Here is a 20,032-nt window from a genome sequence, read left to right on the forward strand (position 1 = left end):
CATTCATTCCATAAATTCTCAGGTCTGCCTTCTAGGAATGAGTAAGCGCAAGCTCAAACCTTTCAGAAGCAGGTTACCTTCATTTGCTTCTTTCCTCCTTGTCCCCAGCTTGCTGAGTTGTGGGAGGAAGCGCTTCCCTGAGAGCCGGCGGTGTTCCAGACTCCTCCGTCGTCGTCCTCTTCCCAGCTGGGATGGCGAGTTCCTGTGACCGGCCCATCGCTCTCCCCCCAGCCATCTTGCATAGATTTGGAATCTTTAAGGAAAGAGGAATTAATCCCATTTAAACAACTATAGGTAACAAAAACTAGAAAAACAATTTCCGCCCAGATGCAGCATTTTAGGATTTTTATAATTCTATGTATTCCATCTTAGATTGGTGAGGTGAATGCTATCACTCATATTTTAGAGTAGCCATGGACAACACAATCAAAATCTTTTGATTTCTGTTGATTGTTCCCCATATACTGTGTTCTCCAGGTACTTAGTAGACAGAAATTCCCAAACTGAAGACAGCTTATCACAATAACATTTCAATGAAAACAAACTGGGTCTTTTTTTGCTTTTTGGTGCCAGACCTTGGCACCAAAACTTGAACTTGGGGCCTGGGTGCTGCCCCTGAAGTTTTTTGCTCACAGATAGTTAGTGCTCTACCCCCTGAGCCATAGCTCTACTTCCAGCTTTTTGGTGGTTAACTGGAGATAAGTATCTCACAGACTTTTCTGCCTAGGCTGGCTCTAACCATGACTCCCAGATCTCAGCTGTATGAGTAGCTAGGATTACTGGTGTGAGCCACTGATGCCCAGCTTAGGTCCTCTGTTTTTTTTTTGGAGGTGGGTCTGTTGTGGGGATTTGAACAAGCCTGGGTGCTGTTCCTGAGCTTTTTTGCTTAAGGTTAGCGTTCTACCATTTTGAGCCACAGCACCACTTCCAGTTTTCTGGTGGTTAATTAGAGATAAAGAAGCTCACAGATTTTCCTATCCAGGCTGGCTCCAACCATGATCCTCTGATCTCAGCCTCCTGAGCAGCTAGGATTAGTGGCATGAGTCACGAATGCCCAGCTTAGGTCCTTTTAATGAGCATGGTTTATTCTGGTCCTATAGTTTTACCTTCATACATGCACATTAGGTATGTATGTGTGATGTATGCAATATCCACTTGTATACAATTAACATTAAAAACAGGTATCATAAAGAACAACTGTCTACCTTGTTTTAGACAATGTCACCCATTACTTTGCTTTCCCCCTCTCACTCCTGCCTATAAGTTATGTAGGTTGTTTGCCACAATGTATACTGAATGCCATGACTGCATTTGTTCACCCTTCCTTCCTCCCTTTCTGCATCTCCTCTAAAAACAAAACACAAAAATAACAAAATAACAACAAAAAAAGCAAAACTCAACACCACCACAAGATGAAACAAAGACATATTTCAATTTCCTGAGATTTGTTTCTTCTAGCTTCTTGTTGGTTAACTCGAGGTAAGAGTCTCTCAAATTAACTTACCCAGGCTGGTTTCAAACTGTGATACTTAGATCTCAGCCTCCCGACTAGCTAGGGATTATAGGTGAGCCACTGGTGTCAGCAGAACTGTATTTTTAACAAACATTTCTTATTTAAAAAAAGTTAAGGCTGGTGATGCAGCTCAGTCTTGTATGGCATATGAAAGGCCCAGGGCTCAGTGTTTAGAAGAGAGGGAGAGAAAGCTAGAAGTGAAGCTGTGGTTCAAGTGGTAGAGTGCTGGCCTTGAGTATAAAATCTCAGAGACAGTGTCTAGACCCTGAGTTCAAGCCCAAGACTGACACATTAGAGGGGGGGAAAAGGAGAGAGAGAATGAATAATAAAAGTCCCCAGGTAGCAGAAACTACATTCCTCATCAAAACTAAAATTCTGACCAGATATCAAATCTACTTCGTGTTTTAAAATCAACAATATTATGCTTTTTTGTTCATTGCAAACTTTTTCATACATGTCAAGAAAGGGCACCAACATTTGCTTAGTGTTTGAGATTATTTTATCAAATCAACAGCTTTTGCCAAAATGCTGGACAGCCTATTTAACAAAGTCTCCTTAGCAATAACAATATGGCCGACTTACTGGGTTTCATGGCATTGGGAGCGCTGGCAGGTGTGTTTCCCCAGCCTGTGGTTGATGCTCCGGCATCATCTATTTCGCCCCACCCAGGACTGCTTTCATTCGGCTCACCCCAGGCTGAAGTCCCATTATCTGGAGCAGGTGGTGTGCTTTTGCTCCAGACTGTTAAGAAAACAAAACAAAACAAAAAAAAGTGTCTCTTAAGAACAATCTGTTAAAATGCCTAACATTCAATGGGATGAAGGTAGTGCAAAACAAGTTCTCTTGGCAGTAGCAGAGACTCACCTTCATGGAGGGTATCAGGCAATGTCATTTTAAACAAGAGTCCAATGTACATCACTCTTGCCTCTACTACCAGGACACTACACCATCATCTCAAAAGACATTAAATTATGTACACATTTACTCAATAACTGTTAGGAAAAATTGGAATCAATGCAAACACTATCAAGAGACAGATTAGGCATGATGGTTCATGACTACAAGACCAGCTACTTGGTAAAGAGAGATCAGAAGGAACGTGGTTCTTGGCCAGCGTGGGCCAAACATTACTAAGTCACTGTCCGAACAAAACCAGACACCTGATTTAGGAAAATCACAGTCTGAGAGCAGTCTAGGCAAAAAAGCCTAAGACCCCATATAAACAATAAGTGTAGCAGGCCAAGAATGTGGCTTAGGGGTAGAGTGCTTGCTGAGCATGAATAAAGCCCTGGGTTCAATTCCTCAGTACCACATAAACAGAAAAAGCCAGACGTGGTGCTATGATTCAAGTGGTAGAGTATTAGCAAAAGAAGTTCCAGTAACAGCACCCAGCCCCTGCTAATATGGACAGTATATGAAGAGCTGAGGTAGAGCTCAGAGACAGAAGAGTTGCCAGGCACACAGTATTTTTCCCTTTGGTGGGGGAAGAGGAGCAACAAGGATGAGCTATGGAGAGAATCAGAAAGGAACTTCTTTATTTTTATTTTTTTTTATTTTTGGCAGTCCTGAGGCTTGAACTCAGGGCCTGAGCACTGTCCATGGCTTCTTTTTAGAGCCACAGTGCCACTTCTGGCTTTCCTATATATGTGGTGCTGAGGAATCAAACCCAGGGCCTTCATAAATATGAGGCAAGCACTTTACTACTTGGCCATATTCCCAGCTGGAACTTCTTTCTTCCTTTCTTTCTTTTTTTGCCAGTCCTGGGACTTGAACTCAGGGCCTGAACACTGTCGTTGGCTTCCTTTTGCTCAAGGCTAGCATTCTACTACTTGAGCCACCACAACTACTTCTGGCTTTTTCTGTGTATGTGGTACTGAGGAATGGAACCCAGGGCTTCATGCATGCTAGGCAAGTACTCTACCACTAAGCCACATTCCCAGCCCCACTTCTTTATTTTTAAACCTAGAGAATAGTGTGTTAAGCAAACTTTTGAATTCTACAGACAAACAGAATATGGAAAAGTAGTTCTGGAGCCAAGCACAAGTGGCTCATGCCTATAATCCTAGCTACTCAGTAGGCTGAGACCTGAGAATTGTGGTTCAAAGCCAGCCTGGGGCAAGAAAGTCTTTGAGACTCTTATTTCCAATTAACCACCCCAAATGCCAGAAGGGGAGCTGTGGCTCCAACTACTAGCTTTGAGTGGATAAAGCTCCGGGACAATGCCCAGGCCCTGAGTTCAAGCCCAAGGGGCAGTGTGCGCACATGTACATGTATACATGCGCGCGTGCACACACACACACACACACACACACACACAAACACACACGGAAAAAGAAGAGAAGTAACTCTGGAGATGAATACAGTGTTACCATCTTTTCCTTTTCCCAAGGAAAAAACACTCTAAGGTAGGACAGGGACTGCCATTCTTGCATCTTACACAGAAAGGCTTTCTTAGCAAGCGTGAAGGTCTGCAGGAGGCATCCTCAGACAATAATGCTAAGGTAAATAAATGCACCTCAATAAAAATGTCCCGGTGTGGAATCTCTTTTCTTTATGAAACCGTATGAGAAAAAGCACTTGCTTACCCGATGCTGATTTTCCGGTCATGGGGGTGGGCAGGTTTGGTTCTCGAGGTGCTGGGCCCCCTTGGGAATTCTTATCCCACAGGTTCACATTCTTGTAGTTGTAACTGTTAGGGTCTCCCCAAGCTGAGGTGCCATCGTCAATGTCCATCTTCCGACTAATTGACTGTGGGGATGGCTCTTCCCAACCACTGGGCTCCTCGTCCTTAGGGGCTGTGGGCTGGGGTCCACTGCTCCAGTTGGAATTAGGAGGTCGAACACTGCCCGGAGGTGGTGGGGGCGGCCCTCCCCATGAACCAGAAGCCTCTGGTTGTGGCGGCGGTGGCTGCTGCGGTGGCTGCTGCGGTTGGTGTTGTTTATTCCAGGAATTGGGCTGCCTGCTTGTGTCATTCCACGCAGGGGATCTTTTGCAATCTTCCCACCCACCTTTTGAAGCTAGGCTTGCATTCCCCCCATTCCCCCAAGTTCCAATTTCATTCTGCCCGCCTTCACCCCACCCAGACACAGGCTTATTTGCGGTACTTTCCCAATTGCTGTTTTTCACTTGATCAACTTCCTCTCCCCAACCATTCTTCCCAGAAGTCCACCCCTGATTGGGCTGGCGGCCTCCTCCCCACCCCTGATCCTTGCTGGAATTCTCATTCCAAGTGGAAGGAGTCTTGTCATCTGGTCTTCCTCCTCCCCAGTTAGAAGAGTTGTTGTTCTTATAGTCATTCCAGCTTCCTGTGTTCTTGGGGTCTTTCCACTCTGACGAGGCTGAGAGCTCCCCCCATCCAGACTTCATTTGATTGCTTTGGCTGGGTGCGTCTCCCCAGCCCCCTGAGTTCTTGGTCTGTGTGGCAGCGCTCTCCCACCCCTCAGTTCCTTTGTCAGTTTTCCCCTCAAGCCTTGGCACCTCTTCAATGTCCCACACTGTGTCCTGCTTAATTTGAGTTTGGCCCCAGCCAGTGTTTGAGAGCACCCTGGGGTCCAAATCAGTTCGGCTCAAAAGAGTCTGCAAGACAGCCTGGCAATCAGGATGTGTGGGCCTGTACGACCGACGGCCAGAATTATGACTGTCGCTACTTCCTGCTTTGTGGTTGCTTCCAGTGCTTTGTCCTCCAACTTCACTTCCTGTGGAGCTGGAAGATCTTCCCCAACAGGGAGCCTGGGCATTGCCTTGGTTTTCAGGAAGGGGGTGGCCCTTTTGATTGTCCCATGCTCCAGTGCTAGAATTTGGTTGGTTTGGACCACTCCATTCTCCAATTTTCAACTCATCAGACCCAGTCGGCTGTTTCCATTCTCCCTGAGAGACCCCAGATGTCATTTTGTTCCCTTCACCCCATTTGTTGTCATTAGAGTCCTGAGGGCCAAAGTTCCAGGACCCACCCGTAGACCTGTTATTATTGTCCCAAGAGTCATTTTTAGACCCACTTGATTTCTGAACAGAAGCTCCTTTCCAGGAGTCCTCTCTCTCTTTTCCATTGTTCCCATTGTTTCCAGAATTACTTTGTCCAGAGACTGTGTCAGTTCCAGAAGGACCCCTAGCTGCACCCCAAGATCCAACACTCCCAGTCTTTCGATCTCCAGTGCTTTGTGAAGGGGCATCAGTGCTCCTGGAGGTGTTCCCCAAGCCCATTCCAAAGGGCATTCCCTTATTCTCCATGGGGTTTGGTGAACTTAAGTTCAAGGAGTTAGTGTTTCCATTTTTTGGTCCATCAGTGTTATGAATTTGAGCCTGTTCTCTGCCAGAGACAACAAAATTAACACCCGCATTTTCCATCTTTGACTGCTGTTCCCTGGATGCCTGACCTACTGTGCTAACCTGTGCACTGGAATTACTAGTATCTGTTTCCAATGCCCCTTTCCTAGAGGTTCCTTCTTGGACCAGCGCTGGCCAGGCAGATGGGTTGCTATTTGGGTTAAAGTTGCTGAAGCCAGAGCCAGGTCCAATTCGATCCTGACCACTCACATTCCTCCAATTTCCTAGTCCACTGTTGCTCTCTGGAGTAGAGTTGGAAGATTGAACAGATTTAGCCTTAGGGTCAGATTTCCAAACCCCAAGATTACATTCGTTCCCAGAACTCGCAGACTGGCACTGGCTCCCTTTGCCTTTGTTACTAGTGGTGCTTCCTGGCAGAGTGCTCTTCTCAGAGCCAGGGTTCGAGGCACTGTTGTTATCGGTGGTGTTTTCGGAAGAAGATTCAGTGTCTTTGCTGGCAATACAAGGCCACTCTTCCATGTCAGACCCGTCTACAATCACCTTGTCCCAGATGTGAACTGGGTTGGGGGAGGCGCCGTTGTTGGAGGAGGCTCCCGGGCCCCAAGTGGAATTTGCATAATTTGAAGCAGCAGCACCTCCAAGGGTTGACTCTGAGAAAGAGATCATCTGATCAATTATAGCTGCTCATGTATTCGCCTTAGTTCCTGGAGCTTATACTGCTCCAGGACAGTTTAATCAAATCCCGCCCCCTACCCCCACCCCCAAAAGGTTCTCTACCCAGTCACTTGTCTTGGATGATCACACACCTGTTGGTCACCTCTTCTTCACTGGCCCACTGTTCGATTTGCTAAGCTGAATTCCACACCATTTAGCAAAGCTACCTCCTTGCCATTCCTATTGATGGAGAAAGACTTTTTGCCTCTTAAGACAAATAAAATAGCACTATAAACTTGCTCTGTCTCCCATCTGCTCCTGAACACCCCCAACTGAAACAATAAATTTTCTAAAATGCCCTTTTGATTCTACCACTGCCATATGTAAGCCTTTACCCGCTTCTTAGTGCACAAGAATAAAGCTGAACTCCTTCCTTGGCCTGAATTTTGATCAAGATATGCCATGACCCTGGCCAAACTTTCCAGTCTAAATTATCTTCTAGCATCTTCTATGCAGATGTCTAAGTCTCACAACTATGTCTTCTTATGCGGGCAACATTTCATGATGGCAACTACTGCTTTGTTTTTCTCTTTCCTCCTAAACTCACACAGTGAAATTTACTCATCTTTTTGGGCCTAATTCAAGTGCCACTTCTGTGAAGCTGCTTTTGAGCTCATCACCTGAAAAGAACTTCTCCTACCAATAGTCATTTCCCCAGCGCAAAAGCACTATGCTCACATTTTTCCTTCCCCTGGAGGTGCCTCTTCACACACCTCATCCTGCTAGTGTCAATTCCACACTGCGGCCATGTAGTGCGGCTCAGTACACTTCTGTTGAAGGATAGATGGTCCCAAACAAGCTCAACAAATAAGGACCAGATAGACCTGCTTTTAAAGGAGCTTAATCTGATCAAACAGCCCCGCACAAATATGGGTGTTGAGCCCTATGCCAATTGCTCTAAGGCTGACCTGGGTAGTATGGCTTAATAACGTATTAGATGGGAAGGAAAATGACATCTTTCTAATGTCTCAATGTGAGACTCCGATTTATACTGGACCCACATCTCTCTTTAGCTCTCTCACTGGATACCAAGGGTTAGGGGTCAAGAAGGAAGGGCTGTGTCTACTCTGGCCCTGCTGTGACAGCCACTGAAGCCTGGGGGTTTGGGGGGTATCTCAGCATGAAGCCTGTCACTACTAGGTTTTCTTACACACAAGATGGTAACAAAATATTTTTTTAAGCAATTCTCTGTTCAAACTCAGAACTCAAAGTATATGAATTAGTGTAAACCATTAATAAGCTGTCCTTGCCAATGCCTGACTATATTCAAGCTCTATACCATAACCTCAAAGGAGGTTTTAACACAGGCTGAAATCTGTTAATGAACTTAAAAATAAATGGGATCTGGAAGTTCTTTGCTTTGGTTGAATTAGTAGTCATCTATTAAGAACTCAAAACACATTATGTCTGCTTTACAGTGTCAAACAAAGCTCAACCAGTGGTTTGAAAAGAATTAGAAACACTGATTAAAAAAAAGATCCAGTAGAGAAAAAGGCATGTACTGGTGGTTCAAGCCTGTAATCCAGCAACTGAGGGGAATGGTTGTTTGAAGTCAGGTAGCATTTCCACTCCATTCATAAAGTCCATGAGACTCCATTTCCAAAACAACTGGCAAAGAGCTGGGCCAGAAGCATGGCAGAATGCTAGCCAAGCAAGTACCAGGTCCTGAGTTCAAACTCTGGTACCAGTACAAAACTAGAATGATACTGGCCAGGTGCCAGGGGTTCACACCTATAATCCTAGCTACTCAGGAAGCTGAGATCTGAGGACTGTGGTTCAAAGCCAGCCTGGAAAGACTCTTATCACCTCATAAATTATAGAGCATTAACCTTGAACAGAAAGCTCAGGGAATGTGGCTGAGTCTTAAAGTGTTTGCCTATTATGCATGAAGCCCTGGATTCAATGCCTTAGTACCACATAAACAAATAAAGCCAGAAGTGGTACTATGGCTCAAGGGGTAGACTGCTAGCCTTGAGCAATATGAAGCTCAATGGATAGTGCCCAGGCCCTGAGTTCAAGCCCCAGGACTCTCTCTCTCACACACACACACACACGAGCTCAGGATAGTGCCAACACCCTGAGTTCAAACCCCAGAACAGGCACAAACAAAACAAAAGCAGCACTATGTGGTGTCTTCCCACGAGTCTATACTGTAATCGAAGAGGTCATTCTCTTTCTGTCTGTAGCATTCTGGAAGCATAAGCACAGCATCTGGAGATTCAGAACAGGCCTCCATAGGAGCCCTATACCCCCTTCGTTGTTCCCTGAAAACAAACCTGTATAACTACAGAGGTTTGGAGAAAAAGGCTCAAGGAGTGATGAGCCATAGTGGCCACAGCAAACTGCTTGGATCCATGACACTGAAACTCAGTTTCTAAGAACTACCCCTTTCACTTCGGGATTCTCTCCACCTTAAGAATAATCCCAATAGTCTACATAAGTAGTGGATTTGGGGATCTCATACCAGGCAGTGCACAAGGCAAAGCTCTCCTCTTCCATGCAGGGCTGTCCTTACCTGGTGCAGTCCCACTCTCGCTCTGCAGCAGCGTTCCTGTCACTTGTGCGTTGTTTGGGTTTGCTCCAGGTGCTGTGCAGGGAGGAGGCCCCGCCCCGCCCCCGAGGAGCATGCAGGACGGTGGAGGGGGCTGCCCACGTTTTAGTAACACTTTGTGGTCCTGCTGGCAACGGAATCGCGGCGGCACCTCCCGAGGCATGTAGCGGGCGGCGCTTGGCGGCTGTCCGTTCGGCACGGCCACCCTTTTGGCATTGTTGCCACCATTGACTGGTGGCGATGGAGAGCTGCCAATTGGGCTGGCGGCCGTTGGTTGGCTTAAACTTGGTTTCGTCACTTCGGGCACTGAAAGAGAGATTGGACAAGTCTTTGAAACCAAGGACATTTTTCTAGAAATCGTTTTTTATGAATGCTCACATAAGACTGATTCTAGAACAAGACAATCTTCTATGCTGCTCTTGGGGCCACAGTCTTTCCAAATTGCAGCAAGGTGATGATGGGTGATGGTGACAAGGATTTGAACACAATACCACAGAATTACATTCCATTAATTGGGGGGGGGGGGGGGAAGAGAAGCAACCCAGTCAACAAACAGAATTGATTCCCAGAAGGGTCACGCCTCTTTGTCTAAGAGCCCCTTCCCTTCATCCAATTTCTTTTTTTTTTTTTTTTTGGAGGGGGGCATTCCCACCCCGCCTTTAAAAATAATTACTTATTTATTGTCACAGAGAGGTTAGTTTTATACGTAAGGCCATGGATACATTTCTCGTACTGTTTGTTCCCTCCTCCCTCATTCCCCTTCCCCCCTCCCTCTCCCCCTTTTCCCTCTCCCCCCATTAGTTATTCAGTTGGTTTACACCAAATGGTTTTGCAAGTATTGCTTTTGAAGTCATTTGTCTTTTTATCCATTGTCTCTCAATTTTGATATTCCCTTTCACTTCCCTAGTTCTAATACCAGTCTATACAGTATCCAGGGTACCCTTCATCCAATTTCTTAAACCTTTGTGAACTTGTCTGAAGCCCTGGACTATAGGAGCTAAGCATGTTTCACCTGTGCTCTGAGACCATTCTGTCCAGTTTTTCAATCTACAAAGTTAGATTGAAACGCTCTATTTATACAGAACCCTCTCCTTCAAGGACCTCAAGGCCTGGCAAAGTAGACCCCTACCAAAAAAAAATCCTCAGGTCTAGACTGTCACAAAATTTGACTTTATTTCCTAGAGATGCCTGAATTCAAAGGCTTGCTTGGTCTTCTGCATTAAGTACTAAAAAAATCAAATCTTTCAAGCTTTTGTCAAAAAACCTTTCCCTTTCCCCTTTCCTTCTTTTCTCCCTCACTTTGTTTCTTCTTTCCCTCATTCCCTCCCTTTCTCCCTTCATATTAGGGATTAAACCCCAAGTACCTTATTACTTGTATCATGCTCCTAGCTCTTTTGTTTTGTACTTTTATTTTTATTTTTTATTTGCCAGTCCCGGGGCTGGCAAATTCAGGTCCTGGGCACCATCTCTAAGCATCTTTGGCTGAAAGCTAGCACCCTACCTCTTGAGCCAGAGCACCACTTCCAGCCTTTTCTGCTTATGTGGTACTAAGGAATCAAACCCATGGCTTCCTGCATCTAGGCAAGCAGTCTATCATTAAGCCACATTCCCAGCCCCTGTACTTTCTTTTTTTTCAAAGGGGATCTTACAAAATTTTCCCATACTGGTTTCAAACTCAAGATCCTGCTCGGCTTCCCTAGTAGCTGGGAATGCAGGCATGCCATGAATGTTATGCTCAACTTTTAAGTTAATACCAAAATTTCATTATTGGATACTTTTTCCATTTCGTTTACATAATTTGAATTTTACTTTAATTTTAAAAGTGATAAACAGCAAAGAAATGTGCACAGAGACCATGAAGCTACAAGCTGCCGTACCATTTGGCTCCCCACCCCAACCCTGCAGAGAAGATTCTCTTAGAATGTGCACTTTCTTCCTTCATCCTAGCACAAGACTGTCACCCTTCCCAAGAAAATCTGCCTTGCACATACAGGCTTGCAGGATTACAACACGCTGTGAGGCTCAAATCTGCCACCCAGAGTCATGCGGGGGCCACCCTGGTGGCAGTACTGCTTCGACTGCTGAAATGATGCTGGGCCAGCATGTTGCCATTTAACTGGCTCCTTTATGAGCACAGAGATACATCATCAGAAAGCAGGGGGCCCGATCTCTTCTACCACTGGACACTAGCGAATATTGTTGGTGCCAGCAGTAAAGAGTATGTCCAATGTAAGGTCTAGTAACCCATGTCTGGTGTCCCAGTAAGGAAGGAGTGTGTGAGAAGATCCACATGACCAGAATGAACAAGGGACATAAGAAAATATACCAGTTATTATCTACTATTAACTAACGTAGTACCCTCTTCAGAACTTATAACAACTGATGGACCAATAATTGATTGGTAAATGAATAAAGATTAACGATGCCTTTTCTACTTCTAGAAGATTCCATATGGCATTATCAATTCCTTTCCTCTTATGAGAATAAGCAAGAAGTTGGCAGAGGACTGGGCGCTTGTGGCTCATGTTTATAATCTTAGCTCCTCAGGAAGCTAAGATCTGAGGATTGTAGTTTGAAGCCAATCTTAGCAGGAAAAACCACGAGGCTCTTATTTTTAGTAAAATACTCAGAAAAGGCCAGAAATGGAGCTGTGGCTCAAGTGGTAGAGTGCTTGCCATGAGTAAAAGAAGCTCAGTGACAGCACCCTGAGTTCAAGTGGGGGGAGGGAGGGGAGAAGACGCTGGCTGAGATTGAGTGGATTCTTCCAAACTGGTTTTTAAGAGGAAGGAGCTGTGTTTCTAAGACTTCCCATCTATAAAAGTGCCAGAATCCTCACTTTTACTTAACTAGGTTGGCTGCATGCCCGCACACATTTTCCTAAAAAAGAAAATAATAAAGAGCAGCCTAAAATGACTGAGGTCCAAACTCCAGCTACAGTATGATGCACTGCACTATTTGGTGGGCATGGTGTATTGTGCAAAATTTGCTATCCAATCTCTTCAGGGCATTGTCTCACCATCATACCAGGTATGGCCTGGACTGTAAATGATAAAGTCATGTAAAATGGAAATAAATATGCTTCAACCACTTCCCTTCTCAGGAGGCAAGTCATTCAAATTTCCAGGACCCAGTTAGAGAAAACCTACAGGACTTTGTGAGTCACAGGCTAACTGCTTCAGGGCCAGATTCTTATTAGATTTCTTTGGCTATATTTCTCCAGGAATTCAAGAACTTTAAACATCTAAAAAGGTCAATCACAATTCTTGCCTGTTACCAGACAGTAACCAGCTGTTAGGGAAGAGGCGAGATCAACTCGATTTCACAAGTCTTTCAAAGTTAAGACATCAGAATGAGCATGTGCATCTCAAGAAATTCCAAACTGTCAGATGACGGCAGAAGAGATATATCATCAAATTGGAAAATGTGACTTTTCAGGCCCTCTTATTCTGAATCATAATGATTTGTAGGTTGTCATGCAAATGTTTCCAAAGATGAGCTGCTTGTAGTTTTTCATTCCCAGAGAAAAAGTCAGTGGCTTCAAACATGGTCTCTGTACCATATGGCAGCGAAAGAATTTGGGGTAAATGCTACACATTCTATTTTCTAATTTCTTCTTGTGCATAAATGATTTACATACTCTAATGACTGACTCCCATTCCTAAATCCTTATCTCAACCTCCTATTTTACTTAGAACTTGTCCTTTTTTTCTGACAAACATCACTGTACTTTTTCAGATCAAGGCACTGGGGGGCAATACAAGAGTGTGAAGTCCTGACCTCGTTTGCTTGGCTGGCACTTAAGAAAGTCCTGGAGCAGGTGAACCTCTGAACTGTCATTGGTGTGTACGCTCAACAAACTCAACCACCACACTGGAGTAATATAAACTACTACTAATGATCTTAATGGCACTAACAGGAAAAATATCATCTAGAAATGTTTTTAAGGTACTAGTTAATTAAGTACTGGGAAGGCTAGCTCCTCAGTTCTTCTCTCTTCCCTTGTGGGCTTTTCCTACCTGGATCAGAGGTCAGCAAATTTTCTGTAGGGGTCAAATTTGAAATATTTAGGCTTTAGGCCATCGGTGTTAAATGCAACAACTCAACTCTGCACTTAAAGGGAAAAGTAGCCACAGATGTAGGTAACCGAAGAGCATGGCTGTTTTCCAATAAAACATTACTTTTGGGAAGTTGTGTTTTCAGGAAGTTTTCATTTTCATGTATCATGAGATGCATGGAACAAATCCTAATTCACTGAAGAATATGAAGAACTTTCTTAGCTCACGTGCCTCTAGCCTAGCTGCTGGTTAACTGACGATAAAATCTTATAGACTTTTCTGCTTAAGCTGGCATTAAACCAAGATGTTCTAGGTCTCAGCCTCCTGAGTAGGGAGGATGGTAGAAGTCACCAGTCCTAGCTAATACCTACTCTTTACTACTCTTTTTGGGGGGCTCAGTCGTGGGGCTTGAACTCTATCTAGCTCTGGGCACTCTCCCTGAGCTTTTTCACTCAAAGCTAGTGATTTATCACTTTGAACCACAGCTCCACTTCCAGTTTTCTGGTGCTTAACTGGAGATAAGACTCTCACAGACTTCCTGCCAGGGCTGGCTTCAAACTGTGATCCTCAGATCTCAGCCTCTTGAGTAGTTAGGATGACAGGCATGAGCCACCAGCGCCCAGCTTTGACTACTTTTAGGGGAGGCGGGGAGGGTGTTTAAATTCAGTGCCTCATACTTGTTAGGCAGGCACACCTTAAGCTTTTCACTATACTCTTGATCACAACTTCAAAATGGCAGTTGAATTTGGCAATGAGTTGTATCTTAAAAAAAAAGTTAGTTGTGCATGATGGCTCATGCTTGTAATCTGAGCTACGGAAGAGGCTAAGGCTAAAAGGATCATCATTTGAGGTCAGCTACAGCAAAAAAAGTTTCAATCAATAAAAAATGAAAGCTTGAGCCAGGTGCCAGTGGCTCACACCTGTTATACCACTACTCAGTAGGCTGAGATCTAAGGGTTGCAGTTCAAGCCAGTCAAGGCGGGAAAGTCCAGGAGATTTTTTTTTTTTTTTGGCCAGTCCTGGCGCTTGGAGAGTCAGGGCCCAAGCACTGTCTGTCCCTGGCTTCTTTTTGCTCAAGGCTAGCACTCTACCTCTTGAGCCACAGTGGCATTTCTGCCTTTTCTGTTTACATGGTGCTGAGGAATCAAACCCAGGGCTTCATGCATGCTAGGCAAGCACTCTACCACTAAGCCACATTTCCAGCCCTCCAGGAGATTCTTATCTCCAATCAACTATTCAGATAAAGCCAAGTGGTGCTGTAGTCAAGCGGTAGAGTTAGCCTTGAGCAAGAAAAGCTCAAGGGACACAACCAAGACCCAGAGTTACAAGCTCCAGAACCAACCAACATACATTCATATTAATAAAGGCAGGCTGGTGTGTGCCTGTAATCCCGGGTATGTGCAAAGTATACATAGCAAAATCATGGTCCAGGTAAGCCAGCTAGGCAAAAAGTAAGATCCAATTCAAAAAACAATGAAAGTAAAAAGAGCTGGAGGGTTGTGGTTCAAGTAGGAGAGCCCCTGCCTAGAAAGCACAAGGTCCTGAGTTCAAAAGCCCAGAAATGAAAAAAGAAAAATTTGCTGGGTGTGGTGTGCATGCCTACTTAAGAAGAGGTGCCAGTCAGTGGCAGTGTGCATGAACTCAGAGTGATACACTCAGGTTATTTGAACACAAACTGTCGCGTGGATTTAGCTAGCACTGTGTAAATGCTTCCCACGTCATTCTCTTCAATTTAGACCTCTCCATCTTCCCCTCAAACTCACTCACCCCCAAATGCTGAATCCTGTTACCTAACACAGTCAAGTCATCACCCAACTAGTACTCAAGTTACCACCTAGGCAGGTAGCTTCAAATTCTCAATCTGCACGCGCGCGCGCACACACACACACGAACGAAGTGTAACCAAAGCATCTCTTCAATTCCTTCCTTCCTCTCGGTCAGCACTGCTACTGACTGGGTAAACTTCTCATTACCTTCCATCTAGACATTCCTGTGCTCACTTACCTGAGCCACATGTCTTCGACCTCACATTCATCATTCATTCATGTCTTGTGTTGGTGCCAGTATTGAGGTTTGAACTCAGAACTTCACACTCTCTCTCGGCTCTTTCCACTTCGGGCGCTCTACCAATTGAGCCACAGCTCCACCTGCTCATCTCTCTTAGCAGCAGCCAGTTTCATCTCTGAACAAGAATCTTACTAGGATACTTGTATCTCCACAGGTGTAAGAGGTGCTACAAGTAGTTTATAAATAATCTAATTTATGCCTCTGGAATAAGCTCAGAAGACTGGGTTGTATTGCAATTGCCCATAAACCTAGGTGTGTCCTTCAGATGTGTGTCAGCAGAGTGTAGGGGAAGGTTATGAATCACTGCTTTCAACGACAGAATCTAAAAATGTAACTGACTCACTGAGCTGGAGGCTTTTCCTCTCTGCTTTCACTCATTAGGACTTTTGGGGTCAGAATAAGTCTCCCTGACAAAAACATCCATAACAGATATTAAGTAAGGAAATGTTCCATGCCAGGCAACAGAGCCCTTCAATCCTTTTTTTATTTTGGTGCTGGTATCAAAGGCTTCAAGTCAAGGCCTCACAATCTTTCTAAGTTTTCTGGCTCATGGCTAATACTATAAAACTTGAACCACAGCTCCACTTCTGGCTTTTGCTGCATAATTGGTGATGAAAGTCTTTGAAATTTATCTGCCCAAACTGGCTTCAAATCTCAATCCTCGGATATGATCTATTGCATCAATTCCTTAAACTCTTAATTCTTTTATGTTGGTCAGGCATGGGGCTTGACCTCAGGGCTTGGACATTGTCCCTGACCTTTTTCACTCCAGGGTAACACTCTACCACTTTTGAGCCACAGCACCACTTCCAGTTTTCTGGTGGTTTTTTTTTTTTTTTTTTTTTTTTTTTGCCAGTCCTGGGCCTTGGACTCAGGGCCTGAGCACTGTCCCTGGCTTCTTCCCGCTCAAGGCTAGCACTCTGCCACTTGAGCCACAGCGCCGCTTCTGGCCGTTTTCTGTATATGTGGTGCTGGGGAATCGAACCTAGGGCCTCGTGTATCCGAGGCAGGCACTCTTGCCACTAGGCCATATCCCCAGCCCCAGTTTTCTGGTGTTTAATTGGAGGTAAAAGAATTTCATGGACATTCCTGCTGGCTTCAAACCACGATCCTCAGATTTCAGCTTCCTGAATAGTTACAGGTGTGAGCCATCAGTGCCCAGCTAAACTCTGGATTCTAAGCCCAATATCCACAAAGGAGGATCTGAGCTCTATTTGAGGTGCTCTTCCTTCTCTGGCACCTGAGTGGCAGTCCAGCTTTGGCCCATGTCATCATAGGACCTCCACCTGGAATCTCTGTCCTCCTCTCCTCTCTAGAACACTCATCATTTAAAAAAAAAAAATCATAGAAGTGAAAAGAAGAACATAGAATTAATTTACTTCTCTGAAATACAGGAAAAACTTACTTCAGTCCTCCCTATAACTCAAAAATCAGAACAAACACAATCTTCTTTTTTCTTAAAGGTTTTGTTAGGGAAAGGGATGGAAGCTAGTCTTGGAATTAAGGGGAGGTTGCCTAAGGGAGGTAGTAATGTTTTAGGGGAAAGGAATGGGACCCAGAAATATCTGCTGAGGGAAGAAAAGAAGCAACTAGCAAAGTTGAAGAGCTGTGCGTCAAGCTAGACAGCAAGCCTAGAACGGTCCATTTACAGTCTCACACAACTCAAGGATAATTTTTATTTCGCTTCCTGTCTACCTCCCTGGTTTAACTAAACAAGTCCCCGGAGAGAGGAAACAGGCTCCCGGCAAGCTTTATTAGAATAAGTAACTCACTTATTTTTATGCGGATACTAGGTCTTGAGCTGAGGCCCTTGCACTCTTGACGGCCTTGTATGCTCACAGCTGAGGCTCTACCACTTGAACTGTGCCTTCTGTTCCAATTTCTTGGTTAATTGGAGATAAGGTTGTGGATTTGTCTGAATGGGCTGGCTTTGAACTTTAGATCTCAACTTCCTGAGTAGTCAGGATTATAGGTGTAACTCACCAGTGTCTAGCTGACCTTATTTTTTAACTGAAAGTGTAGGGATCATGTGAACAATATAAAATATATTCCATCTCAGTAAGTGGGGGAAAATACCCTGATCTGAAGGAAAATTTGACAGTGAGCAGAAAGTAGTCTGACTTTCAAGACCTCAGCAGAGAAAAGAAAGTGTTTGAGAACTGACTAACAGGCTAGTACAAAAACACCCCAACAACAACAAAAACCTTTTTCTTTTTTCTTAAAAAGAGAAAGTGCCTAATGGGTTTTCAGCTTTCCAGTAGCAATGCTGCTGATCTGCACAGCAATTCAGCTCGACTAGAACATGGCTTCATGAGCGATGGACTGTGGCCAGACCCGAGAACCCAGCCCAGCCCCAGTGGTCCAGCAACCACAGAGCCTGGGGTGTCCAGGAAAACACCAATTTTCTCATCTGTCATCCCTATAAATCATCAAAAATCCCTATAAATATTTAAGTGCCTAAGTCCTTTCCTAGATAGTAAGTTGGTTTAGAAAATAGGGACACTCACTATAAATAACACTAACACTTTTTCTATATAGCAAAGTATAATTTACAGGTTAAACAAAATAATCTACAAAGATATTTCAGAGCCATATTACATGCCTATAATCCCAACATATAGAGGAGAAAGCAAGAGGATAGCAAATTTGAGACCACCAGCCTAGACTACAAAGAAAAACACTGTCTTAAAACAACAATAAAACCCCAAATCAAACCATACCAAAACCAACACACTTTTAAAAGAAAGCCTACTTCCGGGCTAGAAACTGGCTCAATGTGCAAGGGGAGAACACCATTCCCTAAGCAATTAAAATAATTATACTACTAATAATTTCTCTTAGTTTATTTTCTAAATCACTAAGTCCCAGGTTACATTTTTCTTGGAAATGCCTTTTGATTAGAAATATATCACAGCAGTGTCTTAGTTATCTGGGAATGTTGTTTCCTATAACTGTTTCCCAAGAAATTAGCACTATCCTTATAACCTTGTTCATCTTCCATCACTGTGTAAGACCTTTTGTCTAACAAAAAAGAAGAGAGCCGGAGGGAGGGAGGAAGGGAGGGAGGGAGGGAGGGAGGGAGGGAGACAAATCATTAGAAGGTCTCATCAAGTTCTTTGTGGGGTGCAAGTCCAGGGTTTTGAACTCAGGGCCTATGCTTGCTTGACAAGTGATCTGTCATTTGAGCTATGCTTTCAGCTCTTTTTACCTTTTTTTTTTTTTTTTGGCCAGACCTGGGGACTCAGGGCCTGAGCACTGTCCCCGGCTTCTTTTTGCTCAAGGCTAGCACTCTACCACTTGAGCCACAGCGCCACTTCTGGCCTTTTCTATATATGTGGTGCTGAGGAATCGAACCCAGGGCTTCATGTATACGAGGCAAGCACTCTTGCCACTAGGCCATATCCCCAGCCCTCTTTTACCTTATTTTTTAGATACAGTCTTGATTGGATTTTTGCTCAAGGAGGGAGGGCCTGGACATCAGATCTTCCTACTGTGTAGCTGGGATAACAGGAGAAGCCACCACTGCCAGCTTATTTGCTGAGATAAGATTTTGCTCAGTTTTTGCCTGAGCAGAACTCTTTTAACATTCCTCCTGGTCCCCACCCCCTGAGTAGCTGGGATTATAGGCATGGACTCTCATCAAGTCTTATCTTTCCATCATCATTATCTATCCACCTCCAATTCGGTCATATCTGATATCCTTCATCCAGGGTGGTAGTGCTCATACACTAGTGTCAACAACAACAACAACAACAGGAACTATCTTAAGGTATTAAGTTGCCAGTTTGTGTATGTGTGTGTACACGTATGCACTGCTACTGGGGTTTGGACTCAGGCTCCTGCTTATTAGCTTTTTCACACAAGGTTGGCGCTCTACCACCTCAGCCTTCCTAGCTCTCATTCTTCAGGGTACTAAGCAAAAGTGTGACCATCAGAAGACTAATACTATATGATCAAAACTAGTGAGAGAAGAATTAAATAAATAAACGTAACCTGAGTGTGTGCTGAACTAATTTATTCAAAATGTGTTTTTTTAAAAAGCCTTTTCCAGCTCTCAGAAGACTGTGCACATATCCTAAACAGGACATTCTATGTTCAGACAATGTATACCATGGATTGGGCAGTTAACCAAGCGCTGCAGTGCCCATCTCAAAGCAGGAGCTGGTGTTTTGTATTATTGCTCTCTGAGACATTTTGAAAAGGTTCAGTTCAAAATCATGACTCACTTTTAAATCAAAGTATCTTCTTGCTTCCTGAAAAATTGAAGGCCAACTAGCAACACTAGGACAAGTATGTTTAATTTGTCATTACCACTCTTTGGTGACTGCCAACAACCACCTTAATGACTCTACAACATTTTTTTCAGTGGGCTGGAGGCTGAGTCACCAACACTGAGATCTAAGCATTAAAGGTACTAATGAATTTAAAAGGGAAAAAACCACTTACCTTTGGTTTTTTGTTCCGTGACCTGCAAAATAAACAAGACATAAATGAAATTTGCTTTTTTATTCAAAAATGTAAGACTACTTTAATTCTGATAATTCAGGTAATGTAAGCTATCAGACAACACATAGGAGTGTAGTTAAAAGCCAGGAAAAAAAAAAGGGGGGGAGTTAATGCACACATCCCAGAGATTAAGGCTGTCTGTCCAGCTACTATGGCCACTATTGAAAAGGATTGTAAAAGTATAATATTTCTTTTTCTTTTATTTCTCTGTCTGTCTTTTTGTACCAGTCCTGGGGCTTGAACTCAAGGTCTGGATTCTGTCCTTGAGCTTCTTTTTATTCAAAGCTAGTGCTCTACCACTTGAGCCACAGCTCCATTTCTGGCTTTTCTGGTAGTTTGGTG

The 20,032-nt window shown here is 44.1% G+C and overlaps 1 protein-coding gene across 6 annotated transcripts in view; it reads right to left on the reverse strand.

Moving 5' to 3' along the window:
• Positions 1-20,032, reverse strand: part of Tnrc6b (trinucleotide repeat containing adaptor 6B) — a 213,853-nt gene that overhangs the window by 46,783 nt on the left and 147,038 nt on the right. For 5 of the 6 annotated variants that reach the window (XM_048355025.1, XM_048354991.1, XM_048354983.1 and 2 more), the window contains 5 exons: positions 19,631-19,652; positions 9,027-9,368; positions 4,099-6,447; positions 2,096-2,254; positions 78-253 (listed from right to left, as the gene is read on the reverse strand). In XM_048355025.1, coding sequence (XP_048210982.1) covers positions 78-253; positions 2,096-2,254; positions 4,099-6,447; positions 9,027-9,368; positions 19,631-19,652 — 3,048 coding nt within the window. The remainder of the gene's footprint in view (positions 1-77; positions 254-2,095; positions 2,255-4,098; positions 6,448-9,026; positions 9,369-19,630; positions 19,653-20,032) is intronic. The other variant, XM_048355016.1, reaches the window with a different exon arrangement.

Source organism: Perognathus longimembris, chromosome 1 (genome assembly GCF_023159225.1).
Source record: "Perognathus longimembris pacificus isolate PPM17 chromosome 1, ASM2315922v1, whole genome shotgun sequence".
Classification (NCBI taxonomy): Eukaryota; Metazoa; Chordata; class Mammalia; order Rodentia; family Heteromyidae; genus Perognathus; species Perognathus longimembris.